The sequence below is a fragment of the Mytilus californianus genome, unplaced genomic scaffold (genome assembly GCF_021869535.1).
Source record: "Mytilus californianus isolate M0D057914Y unplaced genomic scaffold, xbMytCali1.0.p SCAF_1, whole genome shotgun sequence".
Classification (NCBI taxonomy): domain Eukaryota; kingdom Metazoa; phylum Mollusca; class Bivalvia; order Mytilida; family Mytilidae; genus Mytilus; species Mytilus californianus.
In genome coordinates this window covers 16,893,897-16,910,867 of record NW_026262581.1, presented here as the reverse complement: position 1 = coordinate 16,910,867, position 16,971 = coordinate 16,893,897, and the positions used below count along the sequence as shown (strand labels likewise).

The window sequence follows — 16,971 nt, the reverse complement described above, 5'->3', positions numbered from 1 at the left end:
CTTTGGTATGGAATGGCGTATAAGTATGGTCGATTTGATATCTATGAAAGTGTGTTTCTCTAAATTATACACAGCCCGTACTTGGGTAAAATTACAATCGTTTTCATATTTCCGGTCCAGCATGGAAGAAAACAAACGATTTGTCTGTCATTCTTGTAAATTTTCAAGCGCTTATCATTATTATGGAACGAAACCAAATTTTGCAAAGAATATCATGTGAGAATTCTTTATCCTTAGGTCACAACTTTTCTCATATAATTTTGTATATAGACAATAGACAATATTTATTAGCACAAACACAAACACATTTACATTAAATGGTTATGGCATACAGTATTGAGACAATAAACTGACAATAGTTAAATTGACTATAATTATATTAGAGTGACAGTGATATTTATATATACCGTACCATATATTTAGAATGAATTTTTCTGTTTCCTGTGTCCATGAGGGTGGTGAAGGGTTGTTTCTGTGCAACATGTTTTGCCATTTTTATTTCACGTACAGCCATGAAAAAGGTTCGTTATTCACAGTGTTTGGTGAAATTGGCAAAAAGATCAATGTGCAAGAAAATTTAATTATTCGTTTCATCGTGAAATGGCAATTTTATTTCGCGTTCTTCCGTGCAGATACACCCCCTTTACGCCCCTCGTCCATATTTCACCATTCCAATATTTTGTTTTCTTCATTTCGACCTTTTTTTTTTTTTTTTATTTATTTTTTTTTTTTTTTAACAAAAACAAAAAACAAACAAAAAGCAAATGATAGAAAGGAAATATAAAATGTCAAAAATAAACACAAAGAGACAGATTATTCTGTCTACCATATATTCTGCTTAACAATGATGGGAAGATTACTACTCATACATGTACCTTTGCTAATTCGTACCGTATTTTTACTAAGTCTTACTTTTACCAACTCGTACCCTTTTGAGCTCACCTGGCCCAAAGTGCCAATTGTGCTTCTTTCAACACTGTGAGTCTGTCATCGTCCGTTAACTTGTGCAAATATTTAACTAAACCTGGGAACAGTATGTTCCTGACTAAACTAGGCCACAATCATCATTGGGGTATCCTGTTAAAATATGTAACCCTTGACTACTCCTGCCAACCAAGATGGTTGACATGGCTAGAAATAGAACATAGGGGTAAAATGCAAGTTTTGTCTTTTATTTAGAAAACTTCTATAAATAGAGAAAATCTGAAGATTAAAGAAATGTTCATAATGTTGAAATCTACCTAATGTGCATCTACATCAAAACTGTCAGATGACTGTTTATAGGAGTTATTGCCCTTAATTGGCCTTAAGTGACAAATTTTACCATTTTTGTGTAAAGATTTCAAAACTCCATGGTACTGACCTGATATCTAAATCTCCCAAGGTTTATCACTACCTTTCATAGTTCAAACAAAATAGTGCAGCAAAGCGATCATTCTTTAGATCCTATCCAGTCAATGTCAAGCAATTTATAAATGATATGTTATACTTAGATATTCAAGTTACAATATGATGTGTATTTGAATTACCATACTCATCAAGAATAATTTTCTATATTAAAATTGACATAAGTAATACATGGTGTATGAATTTGTGATTAAAATAGGATCAACTTCAAATGTACAATCATGAACAAAGGAAGATAACTCCAACTCAAACTTATAATTTGCCTAGCTTTACAATAGTGCAGTAGACTATTTTCATATTACCGACTTTTGACTCCGGATTATATAATTTGTCGACTGGTTACCTTGGACATTATGGTACCAAGTCAGGTAAGAGCAAGCTAAAGAAGTAAAACCAAGCTTTCAATCGGTACAATTTTGGGGGAAAATTACCTGGTTAATATTTTTTTCACTACAAAATCAACGGAAAATAATAAACTTTCCCCTCAAATTACACCGATTATATGTTTGATTTTACTTATTTTGGGTGCTCTTACTTGACCGAGTATCATGATGTCCAAGGTAACCAGTCGACAAATTATATAATCTGGAGTCAAAAGTCGGTAATATGAAAAAAGTCTATTGAATGTTTTATTCTAAATTCACAAAATTGCAAAATGAAAGCAAGTTTTACCCTCCACTGCTCACAAGCGCTTTGATTTTTTTTGCCCATTATCTTGCAATCTTTAACAGATGGAGAGAAACTTTGAAAAACAAAAATGATCAGCAAGACAAGATCTACAAATAATGCAACTTGGCCAAAATTGTCAGATGACTTCTTATTAGAGTAATTGCCCTTTAATGATGATTTTTACCATTTTTAGCCTTTTTGCCTAACATCTTACAACAAATCTTTGCCTCTAAAACTGCTGGGCCAAATTTAACCAAACTTGACCACAACTTAATTTGGGTATCTTGTTTTAAAAATGTGTATAATGACCCAGCCTTTAAACAGACATGGCTGACATGGCTAAAAATAGATCATAGGGGTAAAATGTAAGGTTTGTCTATTATCTTGAATCACTATGAATAGAGAAATTATGACTGAAGACTGAAGACAAAACTGTCAGAGATTTTCTTATAGGAGTTATTACCCTTAAATGTCAAATTTACCTTCTTTTTTTCACTTTTGTCTATTATTTCAAAAACTATAAATTATACATATGTCATGTATGTAGGTAGAGAGAAACTTTAGACAAGATCTACAAGAAAGTCAAATGGTTGAAATCGTCAGCAGATTCATTATTGGGATTATTGCTCTGTAATGATGATTTTTTCCAATTGTTTTGCATTTGTTGTCTATAATCTTGAAAATTATAATAGATATATAGAAACTTTAAATAGCAAAAAATGAGAAGTAAGACAAGATCTACAAAAAAGCTGTCATGGCTGAAATTTAAAGTCAACTAGTTATTAAATGGAGTTATTGCCGTTTAAAGATGATTTTTACCATTTTTTTAGTTTTTGCCTATCATCTTGAAAACTATAATAGATGCAAATGTAGATAGAAACTTTAATAATCAAAAATGATCAGTAGGACAAGATCTACAAAAATGTCAACATGACTAAAATTGTCAGTTAAGTCTTTATAGAGTTATTGCCCTTTGATGATAATTTTTACCAGAAAATGCCCATTGTTGAAGATGCAGGTGAGAGACACAGGCTCTTAAGAGCCTTTAGTTCTCTTTTCATACAATAATTTGATAAATAGATTGGCAAAATTCTCATATTTTGTTAGGATTATACATTGAAAAGGCATTGTTATATAAATAGCTCTGATAAAATGTTTCAGAAAATAAACATATAAAATGTGGCCACTGCACTTTTTTTCTTACTAAAAACAAAATTCATAGATTTACCTTACATTCTTTTATAAGACTAAATTATATGAGTTATCTCTTCTTATAAAGCAAAAGTTTTCTATATATCAATTCAAAAAAATTCTGTATTTGTAAAAAATGTAAATTTTATCTCCACAAATTATATGAAATCATTTAAATGAAATTTAAGCAGCAAGTTTTTCAATTTCAGTACATATCTTGATCAATCATTAGTTGTCATTAGCAATGCCAGTTTGGCCAGTTGTGGGTGTTTAAAACCTACACAACAACTTAAAGCTCTAAGTTGGATGGTGCCATCCATAGTTGGCAAACTACTATACTATATATATATATCGAAAAAGTTAAAATTAAAAGAAGCTCTGGTTGAATTTGCAAATAGCAATAGTTGATACAAAATTTATTATGATTCAAATTTTTTCTAGGAGTTATGCCCCTTTTAACCTGGAATTTTGGCCTAAATATACTACTGCATCAGTTTGTCTTATCGCAACTACACTGAAACCACACATCAGAATTTCATGAAACTTTGTAGATAATAAGGACATACTATGTAGATGTGCATATTGACAGGAAATTATGATTCAACTTTTTTTTATAGGATTTATGCCCCTTTTGAACTTAGAATTTTGGCCTAAATATATTACATGTTTGTACTGCAACAGTTTGTCATTGCAACTCCTCTGAAATCACACAAAAAAATTCCATAAAATTTTGCAGATAATAAGGACATACTAAATGTATGTATGTAGATATGCATATATATCCACAAGAAATTTTTATCAGTTGACCTTTTAGGAGTTATGAGTCTTTGAACTTAGGAATCTGGTGAGATTTTCTATGTCCAGTGACAATGTGGGGTGTGGGGTATGTGAGAGTGCTCACAAAGGTTCTTTTAATTATTTAATGTTTTTTTATTATACCAATTTCCCTTAAGATAACAATATTACTGCATAACTAGAGACTGCCACTGATGAGGGGCCTGATGGGGGGGTCTCATCACGATTCACGAGTTGATTTTTTTGTCAATCACAATTCACAGAAAATAAATTTCCATGATCACGGATCACGAAAATATAAAAAAAAAAAATCTGTAGAAAAACGGATCACAATAACGAAAATGCGCCGATCACGAAGAACGAAAATAACCCATCAGGCCCCTCACTGATGAGTTTCCTGACTGAAATCTGGACACTCTAGTATAATATAATTGTTAGTAGGCCTTTACAGCTCAGGCGATATAAAAACTGACAGGGAATATGAGCAAACATCCCCTGTGAAGTTCCCAAATTAACATAATACCTTTAAAATATTATCCATGTACCTATTTTTATATATTTAATTGTCACACAAGAATTTTTAAAGCAAGTAAAGATTAATCCTGTTTCAAATTTTAATCCAATTATAATCAACTTATCAGTTTATTTATGATTAATTAAGTTTTAAGGTACTCAGTTATTTGAATTTTCCATTACACACATCCTGGATCAAATAGTCTCTAAATTTCAGTTGCCAGTCATTTAATTTTTGTTTAGATTGAATTGTTGTTTTGAGGTTGGGAGGGGATTCAGTTATAGTGACTTGGGTTCTCACTAGGAAGTTTAGTGTCAGAAACAGAAACTCACTGATCTGATCTTTCTTATTTGGCCAATTAGACTTCCTAAAATAGAATAATCTTTTTTGATACCAGATTAACACTGGAATAGTTTGGTTACCAGTAATAGTACAAAATGTACATGTATATATATAACAAACAAATCTGTGTACCTACCCAATCCAAACGTATACTGTATGGGTTTGTTTAAATTGTTGGCCACTGTACAGTGACATGCATTGATTTACATCTTTGTAATATTGTTGTCAGTGGGATAATTGTCTTATTGACAATCATACTACATCTCCATTTATTATTTACACAGTAATAAGTGTACATTGGAAGATACTCTTTTAATTTTTATTCCCCTGCTGCTCGATGTGGGCCTATGAACACTTACCGGTACATGGACACATTCTTCTTTTATTTCTTTTTAATAATAGGAACTGTTGGGTGTACATCAATGAGATAGCAATATTTCATAAAGTAGAACCAGCAAAGCCAAAAGTTTTTTTTGCAGTCATTTATACTTTGTAATAGGGTCATGTGATATCTCAAAGAAGTTTTTTTTTTATTATAGATGCATGTTTTCTTTTTGTACTCTAGTTTGATGGAAGACTCATATTTGTGCAAGGATCCATTTAGTACTGAGGGAGGCTTTATTACTCTTGGCTCACACTGTTCCATGTGTCAGCTGTCTGTCTGCTGTTCTATGGTAACATCATTACTACACCTAATATTTGTCGTGGAATGCATTTCCTAAATTGTTAGAACATGTAACACATTGAATACATGATAATTTTGAAATGTATTTGAGCAGAGTATGATTTGTAATTTTTTTTAGTTTAAACAGTATTTTATTCAAATAAATTGAATTGGATTGGGCAACAGGCAAAGCCTATGTAAGCCCTGTCCATAGATTTGTACTTCAGAGGACAGGGGCGGATCCAGGTTGTTTGAAAGGGGGAGGCGTAATTCCATTAAATGCATTATATATCGCCAAAATTTTTTTTGGTCAACTTTATGCGAAAAGTCATATATACATAATGGTAAACATGATATAATTATTTTTTTTGGCAATCAAGGGGGGGGGGGTGTACCCCCCTGGATATGCCACTGGAGAAAACTTGAATAACATCCTTTTAATATAATCTCATATTAAGTAGACAAATATTTTTAATGACCAATTTTTGTTTAATTATTTATACCAAAATAAAACATGCTAGATTTGCTGATTTCAATGCACACAGATATTTATCAAGAAGACTTTGAATGAAATGCTGTTGAAGCCAGAGATTTAATAATACTTTTGTAGTCATGGTAAAGCGATCGAGAGAACAATCAAAACTTTTTAAAGGTAAAGTTTGCATGAGCGAAATGCAGCCTCAGTTTTTTCATTGAAATTACAAATTTCATACTCTGTACTTACTTGGTTGTGAAATCCTGAATTAATGGTTTTGCTTTTTTAGTTCACCTAACTGAAAGGCCAAGTGAGCTTTTCTCATCACTTGGCATCTGTCTTCGTTGTCCGTTAACTTTTACAAAAATCTTCTCCTTTGAAACTAATGGGCCAAATTTAACCAAACTTTGCCGCATTCATTATTAGAGTATCTAGTATAAAAAAAGTGTCTGATGACCTCGCCTGTCAACCAAGTTCCCTACATGGCTAAAAAACAGAACATAAGGGTAATATGCAAGTTTTGCCTATTATTTCGAAAACCGCAATAAATAGAGAAAATCTGACAGGGGCAAAAAATGTTCACTAATGTTCAGCTCTACCAATTGTCCATTTAAGTCAAAACTGTCAGACAACTTCTTATAGGAATTATTGCCCTTAAATGATGAATTTTACCATTTTAAAAATTTTTTGCCTTTTATCTCGAAAATTATAATAGATGGACAGAAACTTTAAAACGCAAAAAAAGATCAGCAAGACAAGATCTACTACTAAACCAACATGACAAAAAACTTATTAGAGTTATTGCCCTTTAAAGACGATTTTTACCAATTATTTTCCTTTTTGCCTTATATCTTAAAAACTATAATAGATTGATAGAAACTTGAAAAAGGAAATATGATCACCAAGACAAGATCTACAAATAAGTCAATAAAACTGAAGTCTTTAGTCGACTCCATATTGAAGTAATTGCCCTTTAATGACAATTTTCACCATTTTTGCCTATTTTCTTGAAAACTGGAAAAGATTGATAGAAACTTTAAATAGCACAAATGATCAGCAAGACAAGATCTACAAATATGTCTACATGACTGAAATTGTCAGTTAACTCTTAATAGAGTTATTCCCCTTTAATGATGATTTTTACTAAAGAGTGGCCATTGTTGAAGATGCCGGTGAGACACACAGGCTCTATAGAGCATCTAGTTTTATATTTATTACCCTTGATTTATTCAAAAATTGTGAAAATTTTGGCTTCCAAGTAGTCAATATTATAATTATAAAGTTTTGTGCTTTCTTTTGCTGTTCTGTATCATGGTTTGACAGATACAATAGTTGTAAATATTATATTTTATGTTTTACAGGAATGTAGCTTGTTTTATACAAAGAGATTTTGTATAGATTGTGTTAAATCAAAGATTGGAAAGTTTCCTCAAGAAATTCAACAGGTTAGAACTACTTTTTTATTCAGAAGTATTATTAAGTTTTGATGATATGACATTCAGTGCACATTCTTGGTAGATACATGTTTGATCTAAAAGAGCATGTATTTGGCATCCACAGCCACTTTCCAGATACTCAACCATATACATTTGGTTTTAGGTGCACCTTGGATATACTGGCTGTTTGAAATGAGATAAAGTTGCCTTGACTCACATTTCACTGTTCACTGGCTTTTTTTTTAATGTGACTTTACAATCATGTATCTTAGGATTTGACATATTTTTGGATGCCTACAACTTTATCACTTATTGAAGAGCTGGATTTGTATGGGCATACAGCCCTCTCCTAAAGTAGGTCACCTTTACAAACTTTTCCTGACTTTAATTAAATTTTACATGTACATCTGATGTTTGCAATAGACACGTTTCAACCTGCAATCATTTTATGAAGTGATAGAGACGAATCCAGTGATTATAATATTCTGAACATAACTAAAGAAATATATGTTTTGTTTTATCTTCAGGAAATTTCACGTAAAACTTGACAGAAATAAGAATATTTTCAACATGGATGTCATAGTTTAAAGCCATCACAGAACATGTGACGGAGAGCTTTTTATGTTCCAGCAAACATCAACTAAGATTCAAAGACAGTAGTTAGATTAATACAAATTCCTGAAGAGAACGCAGAGACGATAGAAAAAAGGAATTCATATTAATATTATCAACAATATGATGTTCAAATCTTTTTGAAGTAAAATTGGACTATGACTATTTGGAATAAAAAAGACATTTTATTACTTTTTATACAAAAGTCCTACTAATTATTTCTTCCATTTTGATAGAAATAAAAATTTGAAAGAGAACGTAAATTTTTATTAGCTCATATTACCAAAAGGGCTATATGATTTGTTGTTACTTTTTATCTAAATCAGTCAAAATATTTCATTTCTCTAATAAGATAGAAAAACAAAGGATATGGGGTATCCATCCATGACACAAAACAGCACAGGAAAAAACACAAAAATCAAAGGAAAACAATGCTTTTATTGCAATTCGTTGATTTAACCTTAAATGAATAAATATAATGGATATATGACACAGACAAAATGACAGGTGACTGGTCAGTGTCATATTACTGGTTACCCATCACTTTATATTGTATGGTCATCTGAATTCTTTCCAGTACTGGTAATTGATAAGAATAAAATTAATATTATGGAGATCACAAAATATTTTATTTTGCTCCAAAGTTGTAAAGAAATTATAGTTTTGGTAATCTCTAATATTTCATGTAAATGTACATGATTTGCCATTTCTTTGCACTCATTCTGCATGTCTAGATATTTGTTTTTATGCCACACCTAAGGGCATTATGTTTTTTTGGTCTGTGTGTCTGTTGGTTTGTCCGTCTGTCTGTCCCGCTTCAAGTTAAAGTTTTTGGTCACTTCAGGTTAAAGTTTTTGGTCAAGGTAGTTTTTGATGAAGTTGAAGTCCAATCAACTTGAAACTTAGTACACGTGTTCCCTATGATATGATCTTTCTAATTTTAATGCCAAATTAGAGTTGTTGACCCCAAATTTACGGTCCATTGAATATAGAAAATGATACTGTCCCACTTCAGGTTAAAGTTTTTGGTCGCTTCGGGTTAAATTTTTGGTCAAGGTAGTTTTTGATGAAGTTGAAGTCCAATCAACTTGAAACTTAGTACACATAATCCCTATGATATGATCTTTCTAATTTTAATGCCAAATTAGAGTTTTGACCCCAATTTCACAGTCCACTGAACATAGAAAATGATAGTGCGATTGGGGCATCCCTGTACTATGGACACTTTGTTTTTTGTTCACTGTTTTCTATTCAGGTAGATAGATCAATGGTAATTTAGAGTTTAACATATTATATCTATACATTTGAATATTGTCTAAGTCCACATTATCCTACTGAAGTCTAAGATGTCCCCCTTTTTGTGATGCATGGCTTTTCCACGTGTTCATTCATCTGTGTGTCAGTTTGTCTGCCTGTCTGGCTTGAAACCACTCTCAAGCTTACAATTCTTGCCAGATTTTTCTGAAATTTATTTTCTCAGGGTTTATTTTAGCAATGTCTTGGACCAGTTTGAAAAACTAGTGTCGATCAATTTTTTAGAAGGAGATATGCACCTTGGAAATATAGATTATATTAAATATTGCATTTTAGGCCTCTCAAGCCTACATTTTTCATAAGACTTTTATGAACTTTTTGTCAAAGGTTTATATAAAAAAAAAATTGAAAAATCAGCACTGATCAATTATTTTGACCCTTTGAAATATTAATTCTTTGGAAATTTGTGTTGTTAGCACTCCTAAGTCTACATTTGTTACCCTTCCGGAGCACGTGAGATCTACATTTGTTACTTATTTTTATGAAATTTATATGAATGGTTTATATCAGTAATGTCTGAGACAACTTAAGAAATCAGTGCCGATCAACTACTTAGACAGAAAAAATTTCTCTTTGAAATATGATTTATATTGTAATTATCATTCTAAGCAGTGTATCCTTAAAATGGAAAAGAATGGATATGGTGTACTAGTATTATTTCATGACATGAAATAACTACATGCACTTGGCTCCAAATAAAAGGAACAGAATTTTTGTTGCAGGTCTTCACCTCAAAATAACAGTGGGCTTTTGACCTCAGCAGAGCAAAAGCTTGCTCCTCATTGCATATCCATGACAGCTCCTAGCACCAGTTTGAGAAGAATTCTTTTTTAAATGTTGATAAAGCTACATCTGTACATTGAGTCAGGGATATAGAAATCCTGACGTCTGTCCTTTCCTTTGTCCATCACACTTTTGGTTTCCAGATGATTGAGAACTGCTTTTTGATTTGAAATAAATTGAAATTTTAATAGAATGTTGGACCACTGAAGACTGGTCATGTTCAATTTTCATTGTTTTCACTTTTACCATTTTAGAGCTACAGTAGAAATTCTAATTTTTTTGGTTTTAAGATGATAAATAGAAAACCTCTTTTTGAAATTTATAGAAATTTTAATGGAATGCTTTGGACCACTAAAGACAAGTTAAGTTAGATTTTCATCCTTTTCACTTAAACCATTCTAGAGTAATGGTACTTGATTGTTGAAAAAAATTATAAAATTTGGGGTTGCTGGATAATAAATGGAAAGGCCTTTTTGGAAATTGATTGAACTTTTAATGGAATGTTTACTACCACTAAAGACAGGTTAAGTTTGATTTTCATCGTTTTTCACTACATGTACTACCATTCCAGAGTTATGGTTCTTTATAGTTCAAAAAATTCTAAATTTTTAGGTTTTTGTCTCGCCTTGACCGGGTAAAAAATCCAGACATATGTATGCTGTTGGCGGCAGCAGCGACGGCTGTGGCGTCAACAATGTATTAGCTTGTGATTAGGTCTAGTTTATGGAGAACCACTAGTGGTAGGTCAATTACCACATCTCATTTCCATGGAGAATATTTGGTCCTTACCCTTCAGTCATGGTCTATTGACTTTGAAACTTTTGCTAAGTTTACATGTATTAGTTTGTGATTAGGTCAGTTTAAGAGGAACACTAATGTTAAGCTGAGACTACTATAACACATATAAGTAGTCTCAGTGTTAAGTCAATGATATTTTGTATGCAAATGTATTGCAAGTTTCGTTTCCATGAAGATTATATTACCCCACCCCCCTCATTATGGTTCATTGATTTTGAAACTTTTACATAGTTTACAAATTAATGTTTGTTTAAAGGAAAAGAAAAGTCAATGGTATTTGGTATGCAGTTGTAATAGCATTGGCACATCTCATTTCTATGGAGATTGTTTAGCCCTATACCTTCAGTCATGATTCATTAACTTTGAATATTTATTTGCATAACTTACATGTTAAAGTATTGCTATTTTAATTTCAACATTTGCATTACCAAAATAACAAAAAGGCTATTGAATAATAAATGGATTTTTAAATTGATTGAAATTTCAATGGAATGTATAGGACTACTAAAGACAGCTTTAGTTTGATTTTCATAGTTTTCACTTTAACCATTCCAGAGTTATGGTACTTGATTGTTGGAAAATTCAAAGTTTTGTTGTTTTTTGATGATGAGAAAAGACCTATTTGAAATTGATTGAAACTTTAATGGAATGTTTTGAATTACAAGACAGGTTATATTCGATTTTCTTTGTTTTCAATTGGTTCCAGAGTGATGGAACTTGATTGATGGAAAAATTCAAAATTTTGCGGTTTCAGGATTATTTGAATTGAGATCTTATTTTTTAAATTGATTGAAATTTTTTGGATCACTTAATCAAGGGTTAAGTTTCGTTTTTGTTGTTTTCACTTATATGTTCAAGCATTTTGGTACTTATTTGTTGGAATATTTGTTTTCAGATAATAAATGGTGACCCCCTTCTTGAAATTGTTTGAATTATCTGTTATGTTAATTTTTGAGAGTTTCCCTCATTTAATCGTAGAATGACATTAATTTTTTAGGGGTAACCATTTTTTATGTGCAACTCTCCTTAAACCCCAAATTTCAATTTCTTTTAAATTTTCAAAATTTAAACAATATAATACCATTGTACACCTCCTACTTTGTTTTTTTATTCCAATTATTTAGGGAGATTTTTATAAGCAAATCATAGGGGCATCATTTACTTAGATTTGCTCAGAGCACCTGTAGTTTTTGGGCTAATGATTGCATATAATGTAATATAAGCTATATTTCCAGGCCTTATGATGGAGATCTGCACCTTGAGAGCAAACAACATAATGCACAGCAGTAAGGTAAAAGAGAGGCAAAAAATACCAACTCATAAGTCGAAAATAGACTGACACACCTTGGCTAAAAAAGAAAAAGACAGACAAACAAAGTACAAACAACACAACACAGAAAACTAGACCGAGCAACACTCCCACCAAACACTGAGGTGATCTAGCTCAGGTGCTCCGGAAGGGTAAGCACAACTTACTCCACATGTGTTGCTCATGCAAGTACAAACCCAATGATAAGTCTAATTCCGTAGGTCACATTAGGGAAAAGGGGACATATCCATCGTCACCTGTGAAACAGATACATTGTATTCCATAACGATCAACCAACTTATGATGACGTCTGTAAAATTTACAAAGGGATGATTTCAACTTCACCACTTGGAACTCTTGGTTTAATAGCTTCCTTGTGAGCAGCAACCCTCTATCAAGAAAATCTTGATAGGAAATACTAGCCCTAGAATACTGTGAACATATTTTAGATTCTTACCATGCAGTGCACATGTCAAGCAATTTAATAAAAACATAAACTCAACTTTCAAAATGATGTGCATGTTTATAACCATGCTTGTGAGGAATACTATTTTGTTGAAAATTTCATTAATTGTACATGATATATAAATCTATCTGGTCTTATGAATGGGTTCAACTGAAATTGTGGACAAAGGAAGATAATTCCAATTCAAAATATTGCCTGGATGTGTTCAATCTTTCACATTTCAAAATGAAATCAATCTTTAGGGAGCTACCATTTGATTTTTATGGGGGGGGGCTAGGATGAAAAAGTTAGTTGTAATCTCTGTCCGGTCTTTTATTTTTCACTCTATTCGGTCCTGCCTTTTTTTTATTAGTTTATCCTGACTTTTTTTTACATAAATTGTCATCCTGCATTTTTTTTAACTCAAAACTCCTGTCCTGACTTTTTTCAAATTTCATCGTAGCCACCACCCCCTCCCATAAAAATCAAATGGTAGCTCCCTTATAGTACATTTGAGTTCTATAAATCTTCAAAATAAGTTATTAAAACTGTAACGTTCTAGCTGATTTTGTAGCCTATCTGTTTCTCATTGTTCTTATTCTAATACAGTGCAGTCCTCTAATTGAGTATTATTGCACTAATGCCATTGCTAGGTGTGACAACAAATTAAGGGTGTATGAAAATATTTACAGGTGCAAGTTAAAACAGTCTGATAGTGCGAATAAAGGATGCTGCTGCTCAGTACCCCTTGCTTATAAGCATCTAGTTAGGTACTATCCACCAATTTGAAAGTTAAGTTGTGCTGGGAACAGTATATCTGTTCCTGGGTTGTGGAAGGCTGTTCCACATCCGTATACTGTCTGGGAAGAATGAATGGCTGTATGTTGATGTTCTTGCATATGGTACAAGAAATCATGTGTGTCTTCTAGATACTGATGATGTATTATGTGATTGAGGTTGGTAAACGGGTCCCAAACTGAGCATGCGTACTTAAGCAATGGTCTAACTAGCGTTGTGTAGCATACAGTTTTGTTTGTTGTGGACAGGGGTGCAGGTTTCTTTGGATGAAGGCCCTAGTTGAATTTGCCTGTTTAGCTATTCTTTCTATGTGTGTGTTCCAATTACTGGTTTTATAGATTGTTACACCTAGGTATTTTGCTGAATCAACCAATTCTAAATTATGCCCATGGATGTTATAACTTCAAGGATCGTGGTTTGTGCTCGTTGGTCACGCGTAGAAGTTGGCTTTTGCTAGGATGGAATTCCATTTGCCAATCAGATTCCCATCTGAACAAGTTGTTCGAGTCTTTTTGGGTCTACATCATTTTTGGATCCTTCTGAACAGTACGCAGTCATCTACAAATAAACGAACTGTTGATGACTGTACGCGGTCCAGTAGGTCGTTGGTAAACAGTAGGAACATGAGTGACCCAAGTACACTGCCCTGTGGTGCAGTGTGAGATTTTTTACCGTCCATTCTCTGCTTTCGGGAGCTTAGAAAGGACATGGTCCACTGAAGTGTTGACCAGCTGATACCATAGCACTGTGCTTTATAGAGTAATCTTTCATGAGGGACTTTATCGAATGCCTTCGAAAAATCAAGCGAGATAAAGTCAATTTGTTCACAGAGATTTATGTTCTTAGCCAAGTCATGTATTGTAAGGATCAGTTGTGATTCGCAGGAACAGTTCTTTCTAAATCCATGCTGAGTGTCGTTTAGGATGCCGTGAGTTTCAAGAAGTTTTACAATACTACTTCAGATTATGTGCTCTAGGATCTTGCATGTATCAACAGTCAAAGAAGCTGGACGGCAGTTACTTGCACGTGATTTATCTGTTAAACGAAGTCTGACAATTTTCTGCCAGATTTTTTTTAATGAATACACCCGTTGCCCATTAGGTCTCTATAGTCAATATTTATTTCACACTGAAACTTATACAGGGGGAGGTACAGCCTATGATCACAACAAGAGTTCAATGTTTACTAAAACTCAACAAAGATACCAGACGGTGATGTTCCTTTGGCACAGTCTTTACGGTGTTTATATACCACAACTCGTTCGCTATGCTCGTGTTTGTAGTTATGGATGTATTAAATGAGCGTAATCTATGTATTACTGGTAAATAATTAAGTCAGGGATTTCGTTACCACAAATAATTTAAAACCTTTACTAAATTCATCCATGGATACAAAGATTTCGTTTGGAAGCTTGGCTGTACCTGTAAAAACGTATTTCAAACGGAATAGCACATCCTAATTTTTACGGTGATGTTGTTTACCGAGCCCGGAATTTTAAAAACGATCCGGGTAAACTGATCAGTCCTTTAAATAAACTTATTTTAAAAGGTTACCAATTCAACACTGTACTTAGATCTTCGAATATTGTTTGTATTGGTATAAATATTGATTTTGTTATCAGTAAATTAAAATCATACTAAATATTATTATTATACACATATGCACATTCACGGTACTACAATCTGTCGATACCTACATTTTGGCATTGCACAATGTTATGTTTTTTTCTCTTGACTGTTAATGACGTCTTTACACTAAATCCATTGGATGGTGGATGTGTACTGCTTGATATTTTAGTCTCAGATAAATGACCTTTTTATTAGTTGTTATTGGCTTTGAACTAGTAGCAGTCAGTAGCTGCAAGTACTCTCGGATCTGTACTTTGTGTCTTATTTGTTGCGAGGGGTGTATAAATACCATACGACGTTGGTCTGTGTTTTTGTTAAATGTTTTTCTGCTTTGTATCGATATGATGAGTTAAGCCCTTTTTAACTGATTTTTGTCCAGCCTGCGACGAAAGTCGCAGTATACGAGACATAGGAATTACTGAAATTACCGGCCAGCAGTAGCGGCAGCGGTGTAAACTATTTGTAAAAACCTTTATATTGCAGAAGGTAGAAAACCTGTAGTCGATTTCACACAAAAAAACTTACGACTTAGATTGATCGTAAGTCATGAACAATTCAGTATAATTACGACCAATTTTAGTCATAAGTTTATTTGTGAAACCGACTCCTGTGTGCTTCATACCTTGTATGCAGATACCTTATGTAACGAAGTTTCCGTCTGTCGTATGTTCGTTGTCCTCGACCTCATTTTTATGCTTCAGCGACTTCTTGAAAAAAAATTTATTTTTTCTGTCATGTGAATTTCTCACTTTAATATTATGAGTAAAAGGATAACTATATTTGGTATACGGGTTCCTTGCAACGTCTACAAGTCCGTCAGTTCACCTGACCTTGACCTCATTATATGGATCGGTGATCAAAGTTAAAGTTACGTGATAAGGTCCGTTTCTCAGATACTACAAGCAGTAGGTCAACTATATGTGGTGTATGGAATGATTGTAAGGGGTACATGTCAGTCTGGCAGGTTACACCTGACCTTGACCTCATTTTCATTGTTCATTGGTCAATGTTAAGTTTTTTGGGTTTTGTTCCTGTTTTTTCAAATACTATAAGCAGTAGGTCAACTATATTTGGTGTATTGAATGATTGAAAGGTGTACATGTCTGTCTGGTAGATATAATCTTACCTTGACCTCAATTTCATGGTTCATTGGTCAATGTTAAGTTTTTGTCTTTTGGTCTGCTTTTCATTTATCATAAGCAATAGGTCAACTATATTTGGTGTATGGAATAATTGTAAGGTGAACAAGCCTGCCGTATGACAGGATTTATTTGAACTTGACCTCATTGTGTCATGGATCTTTAAAAATGTTAAGTTTATGTGATACTTGTAGTAAACCTTTATCTTTAAGACTTTCAACATAAAATCAATTTTCAGTAAAATAGGCGAGACATTTCATCGTGTGCACTCTTGTTATAGTTTGTTCTTATGTTGAACTGTTATGTGTCTGTCCAATGTCAGGAGCCTGTAGTTCAGTGGTTGTCGTTGGTTCATGTCTGTCGTATTTGTTTTGTTATAAATAAGGCCCACAATAAGTTTTCTCATTTGAATTGTTTCATATTCAGTTTCATGTCGGGTCCTTTTTTAGTCGACTATACGGTATGGGTTTTTCTCACTGTTGAAGGCCGTACGGTTGCCTATAATTGCTTGTATCCACTTCATTTGAACTTTGGTGGATAGTTGTCTCATTGGCAATCATACCACACCACGTTATTTTTATATTTTTATTTGGTACGGCTGACGTGCATAAGAATACACTAGAATAATCAGTGGCGTTCGAATCAAAACAGT

At 33.0% G+C, this 16,971-nt stretch overlaps 1 protein-coding gene across 1 annotated transcript; it reads left to right on the top strand.

The window, feature by feature from the left end:
- The first annotated feature begins 113 nt into the window (after positions 1 to 113).
- Positions 114 to 8,169, top strand: LOC127700464 (cysteine-rich DPF motif domain-containing protein 1-like). Its single transcript, XM_052203956.1, has 4 exons — positions 114 to 216; positions 5,484 to 5,592; positions 7,419 to 7,502; positions 8,021 to 8,169. Exons 1-4 carry the CDS (start codon positions 122 to 124, stop codon positions 8,039 to 8,041), a joined length of 309 nt encoding a protein of 102 aa, XP_052059916.1. The 5' UTR covers positions 114 to 121; the 3' UTR covers positions 8,042 to 8,169.
- Positions 8,170 to 16,971: the final 8,802 nt, after the last annotated feature.

What these genes read in the sequence shown, in the direction of transcription:
- LOC127700464 (XM_052203956.1), top strand. Translation starts at nt 122, where the DNA reads ATGGAAGAAAACAAACGATTTGTCTGTCATTCTTGTAAATTTTCAAGC. An exon ending in AATTTTGCAAAGAATATCAT is followed by an intron (nt 217 to 5,483) that starts GTGAGAATTCTT and finishes TTTGTACTCTAG; the next exon opens with TTTGATGGAAGACTCATATT. An exon ending in TTCCTCAAGAAATTCAACAG is followed by an intron (nt 7,503 to 8,020) that starts GTTAGAACTACT and finishes TTTTATCTTCAG; the next exon opens with GAAATTTCACGTAAAACTTG.